At 45.8% G+C, this 23438-nt stretch overlaps 1 protein-coding gene across 41 annotated transcripts in view; it reads left to right on the top strand.

The window, feature by feature from the left end:
• ZNF618 (zinc finger protein 618) overlaps window positions 1-23438 on the top strand; it is a 164549-nt gene that overhangs the window by 86890 nt on the left and 54221 nt on the right. For 33 of the 41 annotated variants that reach the window (XM_041120029.1, XM_029999759.2, XM_041120024.1 and 30 more), the window contains 3 exons: window positions 2928-3023; window positions 5743-5820; window positions 12748-12786. In XM_041120029.1, coding sequence (XP_040975963.1) covers window positions 2928-3023; window positions 5743-5820; window positions 12748-12786 — 213 coding nt within the window. Of the gene's footprint in view, window positions 1-1822; window positions 1942-2927; window positions 3024-5742; window positions 5821-12747; window positions 12787-23438 lie in introns of those variants that run through there. The other 8 variants (XM_029999769.2, XM_041120050.1, XM_041120039.1 and 5 more) reach the window with 4 other exon arrangements.

Raw genomic sequence — 23438 nt, 5'->3', positions numbered from 1 at the left:
GAGGGTGTCATCAGCTGGTGACTGTATTGGGAGTATCGTTGTCCTGCCTGTCCTCCCTTCCCCAGTAGGACAGCCACCAAGAACGGCAGGGTGGGAGGTCACTGCTGTTTATGCAGGGTCAGAACATCTAGGGAAGGCCTAAGAAGTCCATAACTGGTTCCAACTTAAAGATTTTACAATTTGGAGGACATACTCTGTGAATATTCAGAGCTTTTGTGTCCCCACAGCTCTGGAGAGGTTGATCACTCCATGGGCAACCCTGAAATGCGGAGGTGACCCTGGCACCCCGGGAGGGATGGGTGGAGAGACTGCTGCTGATTGGAGGCAATAGGAGCTTCTCCTTCAGCTGTGGTCACCAGCCCTAGATGAAAGCATCTGCAGATTGGGTGTCTGCCATGTAGGACCCTCTTCTCCCCATGGCTTCTGGCTGGGCAGCAGCAGCTGTTCTGCAGATGATGTCCCCCGAGTTGACTATATTGTTGTGCAAATTGGGGAACGGGCTTTTGCTGTTGGCTAACTTGGATGTACACCATTATGTCATACCTACAGAGAGCGCTGGGGACAGGCTGACGTGAGGGGGGACACTACTCAACATGTAGGCATCATGGGGAGAGGGACAGAGAGTTATTTACTAGTTAACAAGTTATGGTTGAAAGCCGTAGAAAGTAAACTGGAGAACTTCTATCTGGAAGGGCCTTTTCAAATGAAATGTGCATCTTATTTGTTATTTTATAGCCTTGTGCTGGGTTTCTTTAAAGGCAACTTGGTCCTCAGGCGATTGGCAGTTGGCGGCCGATTCCTTTGTGAAAAGAGCCCTGTAAGTGCCCCTATTCATCCGCCATTCACATAACTCTTGTTTGTTGGGGAGGTGGCTCTGAATAACTTTTCTGTTTGGCCACCAAATACTGTGCTCTGTGTGGACCGACCATGGTGCCCAGATATCAATTCCTTGTGGTTTCTTGAACTGGCTCCCAGTCAATTCTTCTGGTCCCCTCTGTCCCCCCACAGAAACCACAGACAGGTACTATTTCCATTGCTGCAGACATCTCTGTAACTCGCACAAGAAATGTCCCGTGCCTGCTGCTTCGCTGGCAATTTCGGCTGGGGCTCTGGAACAGCCCAAGATTGTGAACAGCTGAAGACACCGGTGCCTCCTACCTCCAGAGCAAAGGCTTCGTGCTCTCTGCTGCTGCTCACCAGCACTTCCAGGATTTTTTCTCCCTGAAGCCTTTCTCATGATGTGAGCTTGTAGCCCTGTATCTGAATCACTTCAGCTGTGCAGAAAGGCAAGGCTTTGGTAGGATGTTACTCACCTTCATCAGGGAAGCTGAGGTTGGAGGTGTCAAAAACGGTTATTTTTTTAAAGTAATTAATGATGCAAGATGAAGTGGTGAATCAGAAGTAAACAAATCCCGCTTCTTCGCATGGAAATGCCGACCCCCAGACTATCTCCTTTCGTGGTGTGCTGGGGACGGTCAGTTAAATGGGGGATGTGTTGTCTGAGTCAGGGCCACAGTGCTGAAGGCTTCAGGACACACGTGGCTCCAGGTGACAGACAGCTTTCCTGCGGGGCTCAGCTTCGGGAGTTGGCTGAAGTCTGCATTAGAAGATTTATGTCTCTTTTCTGAGTCACACATCTCCTGCAGCACCGTGCTATATTTATATTGTTGTTACTTGGAATAATTTGTAACAGGGATTCCCAGCTCAGTTGCTGCTATTCGCTTGTAGTGTTTTCATCAAATTAGGCCTTGTGTATGCTTCCTCCTGTTTGGTTACACGTTCACATGTCTCTTCCTGCACTTTGCACTACTCCAGACTCTGTTGCCATCCCTTTGGAGCAGCCCAAATCCCGCAATGGATGAAAGTGGATGCAGCGAAGCGGGATGAGTGGTGGCAGTGGCTGCAGTCCCCCAGCTGAAGAGACGGTGCTGATATTTGTGGGTTTGGACCATTTCCCTTTCATCTGCTTTTCCACAGAAGTCTTGTAAGCCCAGTGGGGTCTCTCTTCAGGCATCCCAAGCAAAGAAAGCCAACAGAGAGGTTGGCTGTATCCCTCTGTCCACTCAGCAGCAGACTGATCCTGCTGCTGTGGATCCTGCGCTCCTCCCCATCCACGGACCTGTACCCTGCCATGGTACCGCCAGGTCTCCCTGCCTCATAGGTGGTGCATTTCTTGCCCTGCACAGCTCAGAGATGTGGTATTTCCTGTTCTTTTCTTCTTTTTTCTTGCTAGCTTCATGTGCTGGCCTTGGGCCAGGGTCATTTGAAGAGCTCCAACACATGAACATTTCTCAGGGCAGGGGTATCAGGGTGGAAAGGCAGAGAAGTCCACCATGAAGCTATCTAGAAAGGAGAGGAAAAGAAAATGGCACTTGGGTTGTAAATCAGGAGAAAGGGGGAGAGACTGTTCGGCGGATGTGGATAATTTTTTAATGTTGGGAATACCATCAGGTCAGTATTTGTGTTTTGGAGGACTGAGTTTATCTGCAAGTTGATCGGGAGAAGTTTTACACAAGACTATGTAAGCTCTCAGTCTGGTCCGTGCTTTACGAGAAACGTTTTGGAGAAGATTTTTCAAGTAGCGCATTAAATCAGAAATGTTTCCGAGACAAAGTGAAGAGTGAATCCTTCTGCTTTGAGGCTATCAATCTTACATGCACATGCTTGATTCATGCCGTGATGCTGATGTCTCAGTTGCTCAGCTGTTCAGCATATGCAATTCAAGAGCACTTTGGATTCTTTCTAGTTAGACCAAATAAAATAGTGCTGCAGAAGCCTTAAGAAACTCTGTGTGACCCCTGACATCGTGTTAACAAGCCACAGGGACAGACGAGTCTTGGAAATTTTTAATAGGCTTCAGCCATCATTATTCTTTGGAATGCATCCACTTTAAGGGCTTTTTTCTGATTTCTTTTCGCACAATTTAGATGGAAAAGCAGTGGAACGTGGCTCTCCCGTTGGATATACACGAAATCGATATTCAGGGACCTGGATTTTTGACCATGCATTGAGATACACGTCCGGTATGTGATGGAAGGGTGTGAAACTCTAACCAGGGATCAGGGAGCAAGGGAAAGCTCTGGGTGTGTTGCCCAAATTCCAGCTGCAAGGCTCAGTAAAAGCCTGGCAAAACTGAATGCACCAACTAACCAATAACCTTCCCCATCTCCCCTCCTACTACAAACAGCTTTAGCCTGCATGACACATCCTGATGTGGACAAAGTCTGAGATAAACCATGACCATGGTGGCAGTGTCCAAGGCAACATGGGCATGTTCTTTGTAAGGCCTTAACACATAGCGATGTCTTTTCTTTTTCCACTTCACCTTTTCTCCACTCTAGTAATACATTTATTGTGGTAAGTCATCCCTCTTTTTTCTAATATGAGGATCTGTGCCTTTGCCACTCAAATCGTGGTGTTCTCAGTACACAGTTGTGGCTGTTGAATTGTCTCTCAGTGCCTGCAGGACTTAAGATCTGTAACACACCTCCCTTACACCCTCCACAAACTCACTGTCCTCCTGGGGCAGTGCTCTACTGTCCGCGTGTAGGAAGTGGGTAGAGGTACCCCCCTCGAAGAAGATGACTCCAGCCTTCCCAGATTGCACTTGAGACCTGGATGCTTCAGGACATCCACACAAAAGCACTGGCCGTGGGAGGCACCGGTCTCTCTCCTGCCTTTGGCTCCTGCCTGTGCTTTCCAGGCACAGCCCCTGGCATGAGGGCTGCAGCACCGGTTTGGTTTCGTGTTGGAGAGTGAAGGCACTACACAGTTACTTGTACAGGTTATACTCTTCTTGAAGAACTTCTGCACAACTAAATGCATTTGTGCCATAGACCATCTCCAGAGGAAGGGGGAAATATAAGAAAAAATGGGGAAAAAAATTCAACCTTCAGTCCTTCACTGTTTTTTATCTGTTTTCCCAGTGCTCTGTGTGTACACGGCACTGTTTTGGGGTATGGGTGGGTGTCAGTCGCATTTTCCTGTTGGTACAGCTGAGCCTTAACTCTTGCACAGGGTTACTGGTTGGTAGGGCACAAGTGATGGTGAGTTCACTTGTTTTCTGGCAGTGCTGCTTTGGGGCTCCAGCTGGAATGGCTTTCAGGAAAGAATTTTGGAGGTTGGTGATGAATATAAGTCGTCCTTGAGTGTGGAAAACGAGGGCTGGCAGATGCTGCTGACATGCTGATACCCAGGATTTCACTTAGAAAAGCCTGTGTGGAGTGACCATGGATGTTATATGCTGTCCCATATATGTATATCTATATATAAAAATACAACTAGCTATGATAATTAAAAGGCTATGGAGCAGATCAGACATAGTCAACTGACTATAATATCAGTATTTTAGAGTATTTTTTCAGATGTGTAGTCTTGTGTGTTGGACTGTAGCGAATTACCTCTTTCAGCATCAATGACAAAGTAGCCTCCTGAGCTCAAAAGACAGTCCCAAGTGATGCTAACAATGACAGACAGGGAATTCAGTGCTGTTACGAACTGGAAGGAGGGTTGTTTTCTTCCCAAGCTGTAAGCAATAGGGCATGGGAAGGGGAAAAAAAGAACATGGGTATAGCATGTTCAAAAAACACAGTTGGTTTTGTTCCTGGAAAGAGCTCGCTTTGAGTAGCGCTGGGTAAGTATTGTAAAATGATGTTGGGGAATATTTATTTGGATGTGTGTATGAGTATTTGTTCTTGTTTGTGGCTCGTCTCTGAGTTTTACTGTTTTGCATGGTCAGGAAAAGATTGTTTCAAGCTTGCGTGAGGAAGCGTCCATAGAAATGAAATGCTGTGTTCACACAAAATAATATTTAGCCCTTCTTTCTCCCACTTTCTCTTCCAATAAGTGCTGTTCTCGCCCTATTGAAGAGCACAGGTAGGATCACAGTTACTTGGCTGCTGATGGACAGCTAAGAAATGCAATACATTTTGCAAGTGAGAGCATGAAAGGTGAATTTATAGCCTGTTCACCAAATTGGAGTGGGGGAAAAAAAGGTTGAATCAACTTAAATAACAAATCTAAGGAAATTTCTGTCTGCCTGTCCAATAAACAGAAGAGGCTAAATTCATTGCATAATTTCATCATTACAAATGATTCTCCCAGCTCTGTTTCTCTGGTTTCATTTCAAATGACTGTTTGCAGATGTGTGTTTTCTGGAATTAGAGACACAAATTGAGAAGAGAGACTACTGTGGTCATGTGCTTTTCCTTAAAAAGGTCAAAAGTTCTATTTGTATCTATTTGGTTTCCTCTGGGTGGATATTTACCAAATCTCTGTGGGTTTCTTGAGAAATTTGTACATTGTGCATTTCTTGAGAAATTTTGAAAACTCCTTGCCTCAAGATAACATATTGCCTTCTTTTTTCAGTGGAAAAGCTTTTTTTCCCATCTACTAGGAACTTACTGAAAAGTAATTCAAGGTTATTTCTGTCCATAGGAAATATTAGTCATTATTATAAAGTTATAATTCAGGCTATTTTGAGAGTGCCCCTTTCATGTTAGCAAAGTTAAAAAGATATACTGAAAATGTAAGTTCAGGGTAATATGCCAAGGAATCTTAAATAAGGCTGAAAAAAGAATTGAGTCTGGGATAGTGATTTCCTGCATTTATCTCCATGAACCTTCCAAAAATTACTTTGCTGCAAACTGCATTCTTTTGTCCCCAGTTTATGGATAAGTATGTGGTGAGGCTGTTTTTCCTGATCTAATATGGTGATGTATACTTTTCTGTCTTGTTTTTCAGGGTCTTACGAGTGTGGAATATGTGGGAAGAAATACAAGTATTACAACTGTTTCCAGACCCATGTGCGAGCACACAGAGGTATCTCACTCCTGCTCAAATCTTTGGGAATCCTGGGGTAACATTCAGCTTCAGGGACTATTTTCAGGAAGGTCTTGAAGATTGCTCTGCTGCTTCTCTGTTCATCAGTAATGTTTCTTTTGGGTGGCCCATTCATAGGATAAACTTCGGGGCTGTCTAAGCTTTGTGGCTCTCTATTTCAGCAATATTTCTTCGGAGGTCAGGAGCAGCCCTTGCGTTCGGTGCAGTCTTTACTGCATGGGGCTCTCGGGGCATTGCTGTATGTCGGAAGAGCTGCAAATCAAAAAGTTTCTCCTGGCAGATACCACATGCCAGCAGAGTAGTTACCACCGCAGGGGTAGGCATCTCCCCAAGGTGCTCTGTACTCCTGCCCGGCTGGGTATTTTAGTCCATCCCTGTTAAGTCAGGATGGGAGGATATGAAGTCAGATACCGGCATTGCTAGACTGCTGTATTTTTATGTTAAAATCAAAACGATACTTGAACTCACCCCCGTACACCTGCTGTCAGTGGAGGTCACTTTCCAAATGTATTTTTTGTATGAAGCATCTCATGCTTAGTCAGGAGTGACTTTATTTGAATTTTCTGTAAGACTGGCCAATTCAATGTTGCTTAATTGCAGAAATGTGAAAGTTTTGCTTGGTGTTTTGTACAATTAGCATAGTTCGTATAATTTGGAGAAATACATACCTGAAATAACAGAACAACAGGGACTTGAAATTAGCTCATGAGCCTTTCAGTGGTTTTATTTTCTTCACCTGAGTTGAGCACTGAAGTCTGTGTGTCAAACTTGGAGGAGCATCTGCTTTAGCTCCTCAGTTGTAACTGGCAGTATCAGCGCACGTGATCTTCAATAGAACAATTGACTGGAATGTCTAAAGGAGCATAAAGGAAACTCCCAGTGAAAAGTTTGAAAATCCAGGAATAATGAAGGCTAATGCAATATTAAATTTTACACGTGTAAACTCTCAGAAGTCAGCAAATGCACAGCTGAAAAGTGAATATGCATCCTTAACTTCTCAGAGCTTTTCACAGTCTCATAATACATCCTTTAATTGCATGCTTGCATATTTCTTGTGGGCTGTTTAACATCACAGAGGTTCTTCTGTATCCTTAGATACATGCAGAATTGTTTTTAGATGCTACTATTCCTTTCTAAATACTAACAACATTCCTAAAAGTCCTTTAAATGTAACTACAAAGTAGCTTCACTCTGCAGTTTAAGAAAAAAAATCCCTAAAATAGTGAGCAGCAGTTATTTGCTGACATGCAGAATGCTTTACTATTGCATCACAGCATTGAAATAATTTTGCAATAATAATTGCAGTATTTAGATTTGGGACAAGGATTGCTTTTATTCTACTTGTCTTCCACAAGCACTATGGGATCCTTAATTCAGCTGGAATTTTAGGAGCTATATTAGTATGAGGTTACCTCCTAGTGTGTGATCCAATTGATTTGTATTTATACATTTATTTATATTTTGATGATGAAATCAAGCTATATATTAAATGTTCTGGATGCATCAACATACACACATACAATTTATATCCATAGTTTTGTCATGAACTCAGTGGAAACATGACTTTACCTTTTGCTTCCAAAGCCTTTTTAATGTATAGCTATAGAAGATGGAAATTTTCAAAAATTCGAATGTGGAAATTTATTAGTAATTTTCACATCAGTGGTGGAGAAGCACAATTTATATGTGTGAAACTTAGAAAATGTTGTTTCATGTTGCTGTAAATTGATGCATGTAGTAGTAACATTTAAAGTGCATTTGAATTGCCTTAAGACAATAAAAACCAAAATGAGATATTTATTCATGTACACTGTTCAGCAAGAAATCAAACTGAAAACTCTATGCCACTCTGTAAATGTGATTCTCCCAGAAACAGAACCCGAGCTAGCAGTTAAAGCAGTTGGGAAGTGCACCTGTCTGCAGAGAAATAACGTGCCATTGAATATGCATGTAATGTATAGTTAGGAAACGAAAGGTTTATATGGGGGAAAGCCCTGTGTGATACTATCCAGTGAGAATTGTACAGAGAACTGTACCAGTAGCAGTGCTGGAAATAGCATAAGACTGCAGGACTGAAAGACATTTTTGTGAAAGATCCTTTTATTTCCACGCATATGTAAGGTTTCATATAGAAGAAGTGGCTAGTACTGCACCATCATAACAAACATGAGATAACTTGGTGGCTACATGTACACTGAGGATGTGATTCTGCACTTGGCATGTTCTCCCTGCATATCTTCAGTCTGTGTCTCAGACAAAAACCCAAGGCACTGGCAGGCCAGCTCTCCTAGGTCTGCTTGTCCTCAAAGCACTGAAAATTGAGCTCCCTTGGCCAATTACGTGCAATTACCAGCTGCCAGAAACTCAGATCCTGAATCTTTCAGTCATTTCTTTTTGGCTGGGCAAGGAAGGAGCTGTATGGCAGCGGCAGGACCTGGCATTCCCTCTTTGCCAGATGCATTTTCTGAGCATCAGCTGTGGTTTCCCTGAGGTCTGAGCCACCCATCAGTCACGTAACATCTGCCTTTCCCTGAGCATTTGACTGATCCTAGGCAAACTCACCAGCTCAGCATCACAGTAGCAAGAGCAAACTCAGGCCCCTCTTTCTTCTCTTGAGGTGCTTTGTTCCAGGGCTTTTTGGGCATTCAAGCAGAAATACCTGCTTTTTGTGATTTGCTGAAGGATACTCCCCTTGCCCTTGAATAGCTCTCTGCTTTTTGCTTTCTAGTGTGGTTCCTGTGTCACTAACGGTCATTGGCCAAGCTGTGGGTTGGTCCTGCAGATGGACAGAGCTGGTGATGCAAAAGGTTCAGCCCATGGGAGAGCAGATAGTAACTGTGTTGGATCTGGTTTGGACCTTTGGGGCAGAACAACTGAAAAAAACATATGTCTACCCAGCCCCACTGTCACTGTTCAGTGACACAACTTCTGTCCCTGGGATGGGAGGTTTGGAGGTCTCCAGTTGTCCTTGCTTTGAACTGGGTTATTTCTAAGGTGGTTTTTGTACATCTCAGTGTCCAGTTTGGAGCTGTAGCGGGGGAGCCTGGGGCTTACGGCTCGTGGCCAGCATGGGTGGGAGGTCTGTCGCCCTCTCTGCTCTTGCAGTTGGTCCTTAGTTGTCAGCTGCTTGTTTTGCCTTGTGCAAAACTTAAATTTCTTCTCATCCTTTGAGCTATTCAGTTCCACATTAATATTCTTGCACTGGTGACATCATGTTTTTCTTTGTAATGATCATTTTTGGGAGAAACTGACTAGATTTTTTTTTTTTTTTTATAACTGCACCTGCCCCCTCTCTAGATCTTCATGGTAGAGAAGCTGTTTTGGAGGTGACCTGTGTTCTTTAGGCTGATTTTTCTTCTTGTTTGCCTTCAGGAATGGGTGGTTTCTTATTGGAAATGGGGCATTTTCTTAGTTTCTTGAGCCTTCCCTGTGGTGCTCAGTATTGGCTGGAGAATTTCAGGGAGCGATTGATCCCCTGGCAGTTTGCAAATGCAAAGGGTTGAGGCAGCTCTTGATCAAGACATGCTGCCTCGCAGGGGCAAGGTCCCTTTCTGCTTTGCTCTGAAAGCCGAGATGCAGGCACGGAAAACCCCGCGTAAAGGGTTCTGCAGAGAATCAGAAACGTAGGTAAGAAATTTACTCACTACATTTTATCAAGAAAGAAATGAAAAGGTTGTGTTCCTTCCCCTTCGCCTCCCCAAAACGCACAAATAAAATAAAAAAGAAACCCAACAAAAAAAGTTATGTTGTCAAGCTGAAAGGCTCCTTTGTGAGCTGTTGTGCAGCCCTGCAGGATCGCGGCTCCTTCCTCCTGCAGAGCTGCTGGAGTTCAGCTGGAGCAGAAAGGCTGCACATTCCTGGTGGCGATGGAAGGCTCTGTCCCAGTGATCGGCGCTGACAAACGTTACCTGCTTCGCCTACATGCAACCCAGGCCTTAAAAATGTTTTGCTTACAGTGCTTTTTGTTTAGCTGTGTGGGGTTTTTCAAGTCATTAAAAGGTTTGGATTGCCTTCAGGAGTTAGTCAGCTAGAAAGTTTTGTTTTGTACGGTTGGGTCATATTTAAGCAACATGAGCAGCAAAACATCTGCATGTTTTGAGTCAGGAAAATTATTTCACTTTTAGATAACTAAAAAAAAATGGCTGAAATTACTTTATTAGACTTTCAAATAGTAAATTTAAAAACCTCTGGGCTGAGGCCAAGCAAGGGAGATTTTTACCCAAAGGAGAATTCTTCAAAAAGCAAATGAAAGAAAATAGCAAGGCTCAGGTTTAACCCTCGCAGGATATATCGCCTCTGTCCTAATAATTGGTGGAAGTTCTCTGTTTCCAGATAAGCTTTTCTGGGCTGAATGATCATTTTGCTCAAGTTGTTTTTCTTTATTATTTATTTACATTATTTAGTTGCTGCATTGCCTCCCTGTGAACTGATCAGCCCTCCATTACCCTCCTGCATGGGTGTGCCAGCCAAGGGGCTGATCTACCATCATCAAATAGATGCTGAATGCATTAGAGTAGGATTATTTTCTCCAGGTGAGGTTTCTAGTTTAACCAATTGTTAAAAAACTTCTCAAAGCTTTTAAAGTTTCAGATTAATATTTTCCAAGAATGGGTTCTGCTTGATTCCAAAAATACGAAAAGGAAGATGACTTGTTCAAATTGTGAATATAGAAGAAAACGTTTTTCCAAAGTGCACATTTTTGGAGTCTAAGTTGAAGCAGTTCTGTGACTGAAACGATTTTGAGGTGAGAAGTTGAAAATTAATAGCGAAATAACCATTCCTGAGGAGAGATGGTGTTTCTGAGCTGAAGAAAGTTGGGTTTCATATGTATGATTATCTCCTACTGAACAATCATAGGGTTTTGGGGGGGTCCTTTGCCCTCAGTGCTGCATCCCAAACATCCATTTTTTACTGTGTACATTTCCCAGGCTGCAGCAGATTTTCATAGGAGATGCAGAAAGTTACTTGAGACACAGGAGTTAACGTGCCTATTTTCCAGCTTTCCTGCCGACCTCCCTACTCTTACTTACTTTTGCAACTTTCTCAGAAATTGGTCTTTTGTTTTAAAGATGTAATTACTTGGTCTCAGCCCAAAGGTGATTTAGAGTGGGCTGTTAGGGGATTTTTAGGTTGTTTTTTTTTAATTCATGGAGACTTCAGTCTGTCTTATGACTAAGAGTAACAACATTTCTTAACACAGTTCAGAAATTGCTGCTCCTTAAACCTTTGTGCGTTGCTTGATTCTTGTTAAGTTTGACTAAAGTACTTTTTAAAGCTATTTAAATGACAGAAATGGCCTGGTGCATGCATAGTACGTATCTTTTGTGGTTTATTTAAACCGTGGTCTGTAAACGCCAGGACAGCATTTTGCAGAACTCCATTGTGCCATAGCTAGCTCTTTCCTTGAGTGATAGGTGGTAATTCAAACAAGTAGCAGCTGTGGAAAAACACAGGGCTTTGACTGTCGAGGTTTTGCGTATGATACTGAGGGTTTCTGATCTGGCCTCTCAGTTTATGAAGTTGTGCCAAATTAATATCGTTGCCTAGAAAAGTGATCTAATCAGGCAGGTTAATCAAGTAGAAATGTACAAATTCACAAACCCACAATCATTTGTTTTTATTATTTTTAAGAAATAAGGAAATTAAATGCAAACAGTGTTCATTACTTAAGGTTGCAAATTTTAAATTCAAAAATGCTGTGACACTCTGCAGCTGTGGTTTTCAGAGCAATGCAAGCATGATTCCAAGAGACATACGGAATATCTTGAAACGTAGTTATGTTATTAGATAATGTGACATACAGTATATGCAATTTAGGGTGAATATGAAACACTTCAAAATGGCTTGGAAATCCTAATCATTTATGATCCTTGACTTGTAACATTGGGTTTTGTTTTCCAGCTTGCAGCTTTGCCCATTGCATTCATTTAGGGCTTGAACGTGATCTTTGCTGCGTGCTTCTTGTGGTCCCACGCGTTACAGCGGAGGGAGCTTTTTCTCCCATCTTTTCTCACATGTGCCTTCAGTAAGACCAGGATAGAATAGCCCCCCGGGGGATTCTCCTGGCCCATCTCTTGTAGAGGCTTTTGCCATTGCTGTCTGTGAAGGGGAGGCACGCAGCGGAGCAGGCTGTGCCATCTCCCATGGGAGGCTGAGCTGGGTGTGCTGTTCACCGCTTGCTTTCCTGCGTTGACAGCACTTGCCTGGGAATTAAGCACACGAGTGATTTCAACAAACCTTCAGTAGAAGTTATGAAACTCATCGTCATGAGCTCCATTAATGACGGCGGGACTGTTAGGATGCGTCGGTCCAGTCCGTGCACACCTCAGCCGGGGCCCCAGTGCCCGGAGACCCAACACAGGCTGCCCCGAGGCAGAGGAGGGGTAGCGGCAGCGGGAGAGCGGGGAGGCAACTGCAGCCGCGCTGGCAGGCAGCCCTTCGCACCCCGCGCCTCTCCAAAGCCCTCTCGGGGCTCCCCCAAAGCTCCTCAGGGCAGGCTGCCTGCGCGCAGGGCCGGGGTAGGGGCGTCCCTTCTAGCGGCCCCATTTCGAACCCAGGCCTCTGTGACAGCTTGGGAAACGGGAGCCCCAGTTGCGGAGGCTCTTCCCAAGGAGTGCGGGCAGCTGCGTCTTAACAAACAGCCCGTGAGGTGGTCCGGCGCGGCCCGCTGCGTCGGCAGCAGCCGTCCCGCCGAGGGAGCCCGCGCCTTTCGGCAGAGGCAGCCGGTGCAGGGAGGTGCTGAGGGAGGTGCTGTCGGCTGGGCGTCGCGGGCCGCGATGGCGGAGAGCCGCGGCCGGAGGAGAGCGAGCAAGCGAGGCGCCGGGGACGGCCGAGGCGCAGCCCCGCGCCGTCGGACGTGGGGCAGGGTCGGCCGTCAGATCTAAGTGCAGCTCTTTCTCTTTGCAGACACTGAAGCTGCCTCAGGTGAAGGAGCCTCACAAGGCAGTAAGTACTCGTGGCGCTGTGGGTGCGTAAGGGGGGACCGGGGCGTGTGCGAGCACCGCGGGCGTGTCGCGGTGCGCAGGGCCCTTTTGCGGGCGCTCTCGCCTCGGGGGTGCGGCCAGCCTTGCTGACCGCGGTTCCCCGGTATCCGTCGCCCCCCATGGGGGTTGGCGCGGCCGAGGCGCCCGGTGCGGGGAGCGGGGGTGGCGGGGCCCTTCCCCGCAGGCCGGGGCTGCGGCGCGGCGGCGCGGCCGGCAGAGGGCGGCCCGCCCCGCCGAGATGGCGGCGGCGGTGGGCGGGAGGCGGCGGGACGGCCGCCGCACGGCACGGCCTCCCCGGGGCGAGGGGCCGCGGCGGAGCCCGCGGCAGGCGGTTGCCGTCGTCCTCCCGCCGAGAGGGGCGCGCGGTGCCTGGGGGAGCTGGGCGCTGTGAGGAGACGGAGGGCGGCCGTGAGCCTCAGCCCCCACGGGGGAGATGCTGGGCGCTGCCAACCGCTCTGGTGTGATCAAGTCTTGTAGGATTTTTAAACCTACCATTTGGGGTGCGCGTGTGTCCCTGCCCCGAGGAAGGACGCTGGTACACCGGAGCAGGTTCAGCACAGGCCCCTGGGCTGCCGAGGTGAGGAGGGGCTGAGGCAGCGGGGCCTGTGCACCAGGGGAAGAGGTGGCATGGGGGGGGGGACCTGGTGACAGACTGACTGCCCTGTGAGGGGGTGGTCGGGACGATGGAGCCAGGCGGTTCACAGTGGCGGGAGAATGAGAGATAATGAGCATGAAGTGGAAAGAAGAGAGGCTGAGGCTGTGTTGAAGGAAAAGGTTTTCCCTACGCTGTGGTGCAGGTTGTCAAGAGAGGTTGTCTTCTGCATCCTTTGGAGGTTTACAACACCAGCCTGGATAAAGCCCCAAGTAACCCTGTCTGAGCTTAGAGCAGGCCCTGCTTTGAGCAGGAGGTCAGACCAGAAACCTCCTGAGGTCTCTGCTGACCTGGATTTTGCTATGATCGTATTAGGTGACAGCCACGGTTTGCATTGGAAAGGTAAGTTGCCAACCTTGGTGGTTACAGAAGGCAGCTTGGAAGCGCCAAACTTACCCTCGGTGGGTATTAAAATGTTAGATAAATAGTAAAGAAAAATAATAATTTAAAATTGTACAACCATGCCACCTTTTTTGAACTGCTGTTTCTTCAGGCCTGTTCTGTGATAGGTGAAGAGTTGGGGTTATCATGGGGGAGTCTTGGCTTTCTGTCAGCAGAAGGAAGCAGGCCTGACTTCACTGCAGGTAGGGGATGAAGTTCCTCAGCCCTGAGCTGAGACATCTCAGTAGCAACCAGCCATTGCACAGTGTATACCCACTCCTGCTGCTCACTGGAGGGGAGATGGGAGCTGGGCCCTTTCTCTTTCCGTTGTCCTAGTGACATGTGGTGTCCAGCTCTGTGCAGGGGATGGAGACTCCTTCCCAGACTCCTGTCACCTCCTTTGTTGTCTCTTTCAGTAGGTGTTCTGCTGCCCGTCGGTGTCTTACTTATCCTGAGTCTTTCTAGGCTCATCTCCTGGCCCCCTTGCTCTGAATTTTGACACTGGGCCCTACTGTGTTCTGGGCTAGGCTGTGTGCATCCTGGGCTTGTTATTCGGGTATTGGACATAGTGTCCTTTTTGCCAGAGCTTGGGAACCACCGTGTGCAAAGAGATGTTTTTTTCTGTAAGTCAGCTTTTCCCCTTCTTACCTGTTGTGGGAATTCTTTTGGATGAGAAAGACACAGGCAGAGTAAGGTATGGAGAGTAAGAGGGGGAAAAAAGCATGAGGGTTCATGCCTCTGCTATGTGGGCAAACCCCATGTCGTTCGAGCCATAGAAGGATTTCTGCGGACATAACTGCCTGTGCTGTGGTGGCTGGATCTTGGGGAGCAAGAGCAAATGGAAAGTCACAGGCAGCGGAAGTCTCTGGGAGAGAACAGTGACAAGCAGCTTCTCACTGCACCAGGCTTCAGAGGAGCTGCCATGGTAGCAGTGGAGATGGAGCAGGAAGCCGTAAGAGAGGCAGGGGCTGCTTCTATCTTCATGCAGGGCTGTACAAATCTGGCCTTCTCCCCAGTGCAGGAATTACTGAACCCCCTTTATACCTGCTACACTCATGGCTATCCCCAAATAGTCTCATCTAGCTGAAAGACCTGGAGGCAAGACCAAGCCACCAGAGCAGGGAGACAGTGAGTGGTGGGCTAGGGGATGGGGAAGGAAGATCCAGCGCAGCTGTCCAGTGGAAGAACAGACCGGGCGTGTCACCTGACTTATAGAGCGAACATGAAACTGCTTGGCTGGTGCTGCTGTTCCTAAGGGCACATGGTTGTAATTTCCTGACGAAGTCATCTTCCTCTTCCCCTCCTTGCTGCTGCGGTGAAATAGTTCAGCTGTCTTGTTTCCTCCCTGTGCCTTCCCCTATGGGGCTGGATTAAATCCCTGGCCTACCCTGGTTGCCTCTGCATGGCTATTCTACTTCTTCCACTCAATAGCTCTCTTGTTTCCTTGTCAGTCTGTTTGCTTCTCATATATTTTTGGAATTTTTTATTTATCTTTCCTTTCCTGCTATTTTTGTTTTGCCTGCTGCTCCACTGCTATTCCTCTGCGACCTCATTTGGCTGTTTGCACCCTTTCTATTACAGATGTCTGTATTGTTCAAATCTTCCTCTGCTATTTCTATCTCATTGGGAACCTCTAGATTCATGGTCTCTGCAGGCATGGTTTGCTACATTCTTCCAAAATTTCTCAGTATTTTAAGGGATACAGCAAGATCTTAGTTTCTCTCATGTGCTTCTCTCCAGGCCATAGATTGCATCCATCCTAAACTGGTGTGGATGAGGAGCTTCCTTGACCAGCAGTGGGTCCTTGGCGTTAGTTCAAATAACTAGAACTGCAGGTTTTTAAAAGCTGTTCAGTTTTTCTCTGTGGTGACTTTTTGGAGACAGCTGTTACTCAAAGCCACAGCAGTCACCTAAAAAGTTTTGGTGAAGGCAACCTTGTGCATCAAGTGAGGAGACATGTCGGCTGCTGCCTCTGGAGAGCACAGCAAGGGCACCTTGGCTTGGTGCCAGGAGTAATTGCACTTTGGTGGCAGTTAGCTCTGTTGTGCTCCCTAGACTCACCCTGAGAGCAATGAGTCGTGTTTGTTCTTGGGAGGCAAAGTCTGCCTCTTGTCATACTGGGTCTGAGAGCGAGTCGTGCTTGGGCTGTTGGGAGGATGAGTTACTGACATGGTGGGTGAGGCTGTGTTGTAAAGTGCCCCTGCCTTCAGGTGTGAAGGACTGTGGTAAGACCAGGCTGCTGCGGGATGGACTGACCTGGCCTTGCCTTTTTTTCATGGGAAGAAGGGTGCCATGGGGCAAGCTGGGACGCAGCTGAGGCCAGTTTATTTGCTGCCTGCTTAAAGAGGAGATGGTGGTGGTTAGACTTTCCAGCTGGGAAGGCACTTTGAAGACTCACTTGAGGAAAAACTGTTGCACTTGGTTGGTTATTTTCAGCCTTTGGGGTTTTTAGTGTATAGATTGTGTCTCTGGGACTCCCTTTTTTTGGACCCATTCTTGAAGGGACATGGATCTGTGGTATTGAGCAGAGGATGTGCTCATGGGGACATAGTTGCATGGCTTTGGGAGCTACTTTTCTAGCCTTGGCTCAGGGTCCAAGACCAGAATTCCCACGTGTAGAGAGAAGAAAACAATGCAACCCACAGTGCTAATGTGTTAATAAAAAGGCTTGTTTAACTGCTACCAACTTTGACTGGCAGGGAAGAGGCAGGGAGGAGAGAGGTTTTGAAAAAAACTTTCTATTTGATATTTTTTCCTAGGCAGGTGTGGCCAGTTTGACATCTAGGTCACTGACTCTTCCTGTAGAAAAGTCTGGCAGTCTTTTCTGAGGTGTTCGTATGCCTCTGTGGTTTGCTCCAGACTTCAAATTCCTCTGGAAGGTGTTTGGGCTAGATCTGTGCCATCATTCTCCATGGAAATTCCAGTCATGTTTAGGGGAGTTACAAACTTTGTAAAAACAGTCTCCCTCCTGCTGCTCACATACCATGGGAAATTCTTGGCAACCTGACAGATAGCTAAATAAAACCACTGGCATGCAGGGGTCCACAAGCCCTGCACCAGCAGGGACAGTGTGCCAGAGGCACGGCTGTGGGAAGCATCACCTCTGATATGAACAGGTATTTGCACTGTGCTGGGTCATGAAGCAGGTAGTGTTCAGTGCACGTCACAGTTTGGAGACAATAGTTTTAAGAGTTAGGCTGGCACCAGGGTTGGATCAGCAGTCCTACCCATGACAGTGCCTGTACCTGGGAGCTGTGGTTGGATTAGGAAGAAAGCCCAGGATGGTCTCCATGTTGACAGCTTGGTTTGGGGCTCATCCCCAGGAGGTAGAGGGGAGTATGAGCTTTCACCAGCACAGCCGTCTTCTCCAGAGCATGGTAGCCTTTGCTGTTTCCAGATCTGTAACTCTGCTACAGATTATGGACTGTAATATTCAGGCTATTGCATTTTGGTGTTATTCTTTTCTGTAGGAAAGAAGAATTTACATACAGGAACATCTCCAAAATAACCATAATTGGCTTGCAGAGCTCAAAGTTAGAGTGTGAGTTTTATGGTTGCCCATGAAACCTTAATTCATCTGGGAGTGTGTAAGCACTTAAGTTTTTGTCTATTTGCTCACTACTGCTTTTTATAATAGTGTCTCTGCCTCTTTGGACCAGCCTAGGACAGAATTAAGGTTGCTCTGACAACTGTTAATATGGCACTTGCATAATTTCAGTTTACCACCAGCTTTTTAATACCTGTTTTCAAAATATCAAATGTTAACAAATACAGCAAATAGTGCTACTAGTCCATAGTACTTCTAAGCCTTTTGCCTGGATAAGCCTCGGATCACTTTACAGAGGAGTTTGGTATTCTGCAGGCAGGCAGGGAAGCAGCAGGACAGAGAGAAAGTTGACTTGCCAGAGGCAACCAGCGGGCGAGTGGCAAAGGAAGAGAGCGCAAGTCTCTGGGCTTGCAGCCAAGTCCCTGTCTGCTGGGTACAGCCTTACACTGTTGGATTGTGTTTCTGTGCCCTGTGAAAGAAAGCAGAAAACAAATGCACAGAGAAATGGAAGGGGAAGGATTGTTAAAAGCTGAAGGTTTCTTAAAGTATAGCTGTTGTATTAACTGAAGGTATGTCTGGTTAGCTATTTGAGACTTAGTAACTGTTCCTCTTCGCAAGGGAGAAGTCCTGAGCCTGATGGAGCAATGCTGATTAATATTGTGGGGAAGAGTCTTATCATACCTGGAATCTTTAAATAAAATGCTGTTAAAAGTGGGAACAATCAGGAAGAGGTGATTTCAGGAGCCTTGAATTCATCTCCAATGTGTCAGTCAGGTTGGCTGGGTTCAGGGGAGCTTGCTGATAGTGTGGTTTGCTCTGTTCTCTTGCCCTGGTAACAACTTTTTTGAGGACCATGACAAGCAAGATGTAGTTTAAAAGCAGGTTGTGCTCACTGGCAGTACTAGCCATGAGTGTGAAGTTCGCTCTTTTAGACTGTCAGCATGCCACCAGCCAGTTATTCTGTGGTGTGCAGGAAAACAAGAAAAAGCGGTTCCACTAAAACAACCCAGTTCAAACACTCCACTTGCTTTCATTCCTAGCGGTGTTGCAGTTTGTTACTATGGCAATTCAGTGACATTTGCTGGAGGTTGGAAGACCACTAATGGTTGTTTTCTGGTAGATCCTGTTCTTTCTGTCTCCATCTCCTACTTTTCTGTGTATGCAATTCTGTTTAAGAGGCAAAGCTGGATTTTGTGGTGTTTCTCAAGAGCAGATCCCTGTGCTCATGCTGCCAGCAGGTTACTCCTACACAGCTCTTCAATGTACTCCACCATTCGGGAGATGCCTGAGAGCACAGCATATAAATCCTGTCTGTAAGCCTTCACCTGGCAGTGCCTGACAGCCTCCTTGACTTGTGCCTTAAATTCTAGCATAAACGGGAGCAACTTCCGTCGTACATTTATGCTTGCAGCCCCATAGGTTGAAAACTCCTGGGCCAGATCCCACAAAATCCCAAGACTGATCCCACGTAATACAACCTGTTTTTTCTTTGTGTCTGTTGGCCTTTCTGTGGTGTTGGAACCCCTTTCTCCTGTTTGCAAATAATGTTTTAGAATTAGTATTACCATCTCACAGGTGAGGACATTTACCAGGTATTTCAGACCGCCCTGTTGTGTTATCAGGTTGCAGGAGGGGTAAAAAGTGGTCTTTGGATCTTGTGGGATGATGTTATGTCACCTCCGCACACCCCAATGAGTGGCTCTTTCCAGACCATCATGGTGTGAAGTTTTTCTGGAGTGGGTCAAAGTTCTGGCACTAAGGAGAGGGTGTCCTGCCTGAACCTCTTCTGGAAGGAGGCAGGAGTCTCTCCATGTTGCCGTTTGAAGGGGACGGAGAAGTTACTGCATTTACTGGAAAAAAAATGGATTTACCAGAGCCCTTAATGGTCCTGCGACTGGACATTGGGGAGAAAGGTATGTGGAAACTGGCAGAACCAAGGACGAGCAGCAAGCGCCTACATGCCTGAAGCAAGGCTGAGGACAGCAGCCATACAGATGGAAGAGGACCTGTGTCCAAGCTGTGGCCAGCAGGGCCGGTGGGAGGCACTGGCTGACCTGAAATAGTGTCATACCTTCACCCAGGCTGGAGCCCCGCCTGAGCAGGAGCACCCTGTAGAGCAGGAGTCGGTGGCAGCTGGCAGAGCACAGCCGCAGCAGGAGCAGCCACAGAGCTGAGCTGCAGAGCAGTAACTCCCATGCCCTGCACGGCAGCAGCCTGTGGCTTCCCTCTTGTCTACCACAAAGGAGGTGGGTTTCAACTGTGCTTTCCTGAGGGAGGAAAAGCTGTTCTCCTGTGGTCAGGTAAACGTGGCATGTGCTGGGGTCAGTCATGGATCTTACTGGAGGAGCTGCCTGAGTTAGGGACCCTGCTGTGAGAAGTGTTGGAAAGCCTGTGCAAGAGACAGGCTCATAGCCTGCTGCAAGGCGCCGAGTTAACTGGCATTCATCAGACTGTATGTGAGGGCACTGTGTGTCTGTTCATTAGGAGTAGCTGCTGATTGCTCCTGAAACTAGAGTTCATGACGCTGAGCTAGCATTTGAATGCACTTTTCCTTCTAGTCATCTCAAGAGAACTCCTTCGCCTTGTACAAAGACTGGGTAAAAATGACTAGATGAAATTGGTGATTGTCACTGACAAAAATTTGGGCTGGCATTGATAGCTGTGAGCTTGCAAGAATTTTAAAAGTAGATTTGGGCTCCAGAATGTTTCATTGCTTCATAGGTAGAACATCCTCAAGGTTGTTTTTCTAACGTGTTCTTCAGAAATTTGCTATGCAGACAGTTCCTTAACCTCTCAGACATGAGGCCTTTCCCAGTGCTTTCCCTGCTAGCCCCGGGTGGGACCTTCTGGCAGTAGGCAATCTTAACTGCTCTTTGCTGCAATTAAACTGAAGTCTTGACTTTCCCTGTATGGCCGGACTCGGTCACCCTTCCCAGTTCATAGCAACTTTTTAATGTATTATGTGTTACTTTCCCTATTGAAGTGAGTTGTGTTACTGCGTTGGGAGTACAAAGTTTGTGTAATCGAAGGTTTACACAGATACTGGTATCCTACAGAGAGAAAAACACAGATATGTCTTCCAGGGAAGACAAGGTGCAGCTGGTGATACAAAGAGTTCTTGAGCTCTTTTGATACAGTCCAGTCTTTAGCATCCTCTCCAGCTCAGTACTGGCCCTCGAGAAGAGACTGAGAAATGGATGGACTACACTCTCCTCTCGAGTGACAGACTGCTGTAGTACGGACCAAAATCAAACCGCAAACTACAATTATAAAATGCTGAGAAGCATTTCACCTCCAAGGCTACCAGTTCTACCAGTGCAATCTAGGGAAGGAAAAGCCAGTCAGCATGTTTTCCTTGCACTGCATCACATAAGAGCAAATACCAAGGAAGGCAGGGATGCACAGTGTCTGCTACAGCGTCACAGAGTTAAAAATAACTGGTTTTAAGGATAGATATCATTGTAATACAAGAGGTACCAAAATGGTCTTCAGAGGAGGTACTCCAGTCCCAGCAATGTACATGATGAAGCAGGCAGGACAACCCAGTATCTCTCGGTCTTTGTGTTAATAGCTGAGTGCCATCACCATCCCTCGTTCAGAGCTTGACTCCAAGTTTGGGCTTTGCCATAGCCTCAATGGAAGCATATCGCTCTGGTACAGCAAAGCTGGCTGCCAGGGACATTGCCAACCTGTTCAGCTCTCTCCTGCTGAAGCTCCCACATTGTGGCACAGTTTTTTAGTGGGTGCCTTATGATGTCCGAGTTATTTTTCTTTGCCAGATCTTCAGTCCACCTTATCAAGTACCTAGATGCAGTGAAGCATTTATGCCTCAGTGCAAGATATGTTTTAGTTTGTGAATATATCCCAAATCCTGGTAGCTGTCTGCAATTCTCATCAGATTGGTGATTGGTCAAGAAGCGTGTCTTTTGAAAATTAAATATAACTCTGCTGTCATGTGTGAGCTTTATTTTCTCCTTCCCCATTCATAGTAGTATCATACTTGCTTATTGTGTGCTAGATTGTACTTGGATGCTGGGCTAAGATAGGACATTCGGTGGTAGGGGGGACACTAACTTTCTTCTGGGTCTGAGGATGTTGTAGGCTACAAACAGAATGTTTTTCTTTCCAGTTTCTTAGCCAAATGCATTCAAACCCATCTACAGGACAGCATCCATGAGAAGTGTGTGTCTAGTCTGTGTGACATTATTTAGTTGTAAGGAGAAAAAAAGAAAAGCGCAATTTCCCCCCCCCCCCCCCCCAAATGGAATACATAGTAAATATTTCACAACCCCATAAATAAAAAATGATTGGCCTGATCTTTTAAAAACATATTTCCCTTTGGGCTCTGACTAAGCATGAGAAAGTTCAGCCTAAGAGGGAATTTATTTGAAAAAGCAGTGAAAGGTTAGAAGCAAGGATGTGGGCTGGAATATTCCTTGCAAACGTTAACTGTGGAGGCACAGTGCTAATGCCTTGCATGTGCAAAAACATTTTGAGGGTTGTGAATTTAAACCATGAAATTAATATATTCAAAATTAAGGTTTTCTTGCCCAGACCTTATGCATACAGGATATGGTGATTTTAATGTTCTGACTAGTGATGGAAAGATATGTAAGTGGTTTGCTGATGTTAATTTAAGGTTAAGGAAGAACCTTTAGCATCTCTGTTTCTTGATTAATTTTAAATATTCAAATTTGCAACCTTAATGTTTCCTTAAAGTAAATTTTAGCTTTTTATTTCCTTGTACTTTTGGGGGGTACCAGAGCAAAAAATGGAAAGTTCCACTGTTGTGCTTGGTAAAACTTACTAATGCCTTACACAATTAAAAGCCTGATGTAAATGATGTGTGTGTGCGTGCACATCCACGTACACATGCCAAAGTGAATGGTTAGTCATTTACAACTTTGTGATTAATTTTTCCAATGTTCTTATTTAATAATTCTCCTGTTCCTTGGGGAAAGCTATAAAAATGGATTTTATTTTTCTAATGTGTTTGCATTTTAAGTAGGTAAAGTCTCTTTAGATTCTCATTTGCCTAACAAGTAGATGAATATGTTCATCTTCAAATTTAAATGACCAATGGGCTGAGACCAAGAATAATAAATTTCAGTGCAGGAGGAGGACATTAAAGAAATAATAAGAAACTTAGTTCTGGGATCTACAATGTGAAGAAATTTTGACCTCAAGGCCTGAGATACATTCCTTCAGTGCTGTAGTTGTTGCCTTTCACAAAAGCATATTTCTTTGCAGCTCTGGGGCTGGGGTCATTCATTCTCCCCTGGAACAAGACTTTTTTGGCAAGGTGCAGTGCTGTCCATTGCATCTTAACACAGGTCACTCCTGTCTTGCTCTTATGTTCTGCTTCTCTGAGTACATTGCAGGACTGGAATGAGACGAAAAATTTATCACTGCAATTTCTCAGGTTTTCTGTAACATGGGAGATCCATATCCCTTTGCCTTTCTCTGCTGCTGTTCGCTAGTTCTGACCCAGCGCCTTCACATTACAGCACCAACGTCTTTTTTGAGGCTGGGTGAAATAGGTAATGGTTCCTGGACCTGTTTTTTAATAGGGTAAATTTGAAGTTGCTCTTCTGACATAACTGTTATACTAAGGGTTCTTCTTGGATGTTCTCACTTTGGGTATTCTACTGGGTGTCTTGCCTTATAACCACATAAGGTGTGCTCAGGAGCATGAGACACATGCAGTCATGCTGGAGGTTTTGATGTTCGTGCAGGTTCATAGCTCTGGAGAGGACCAGTTTCTCTGTATGTAGTTTTAATCTAAGGTTTTAGAAAAGGAGGCTTTCAAGTTGTCTATAAATTTGTGATCTTCACATGATCTTACACAGAAAATTGCTAATATACCGATAAAAATTATATTTCTTCCCATTTCCCAGACACTGACCAAATAGACAATGTTTACAGAAATCTGGATTTAATACTTTGCAACAAATCTTTTACAGAGTTCCTAGGCAGTAAAATTGATGGAGAAATATATTTATTCTACTAGAAAAGGGTAAGAATTTTAGTAATC

This window comes from Aquila chrysaetos, chromosome 24 (genome assembly GCF_900496995.4).
Source record: "Aquila chrysaetos chrysaetos chromosome 24, bAquChr1.4, whole genome shotgun sequence".
Classification (NCBI taxonomy): Eukaryota; Metazoa; Chordata; class Aves; order Accipitriformes; family Accipitridae; genus Aquila; species Aquila chrysaetos.
Note: the sequence above shows the minus strand (reverse complement) of the source record. Positions and strands in the feature narration are given on the sequence as shown.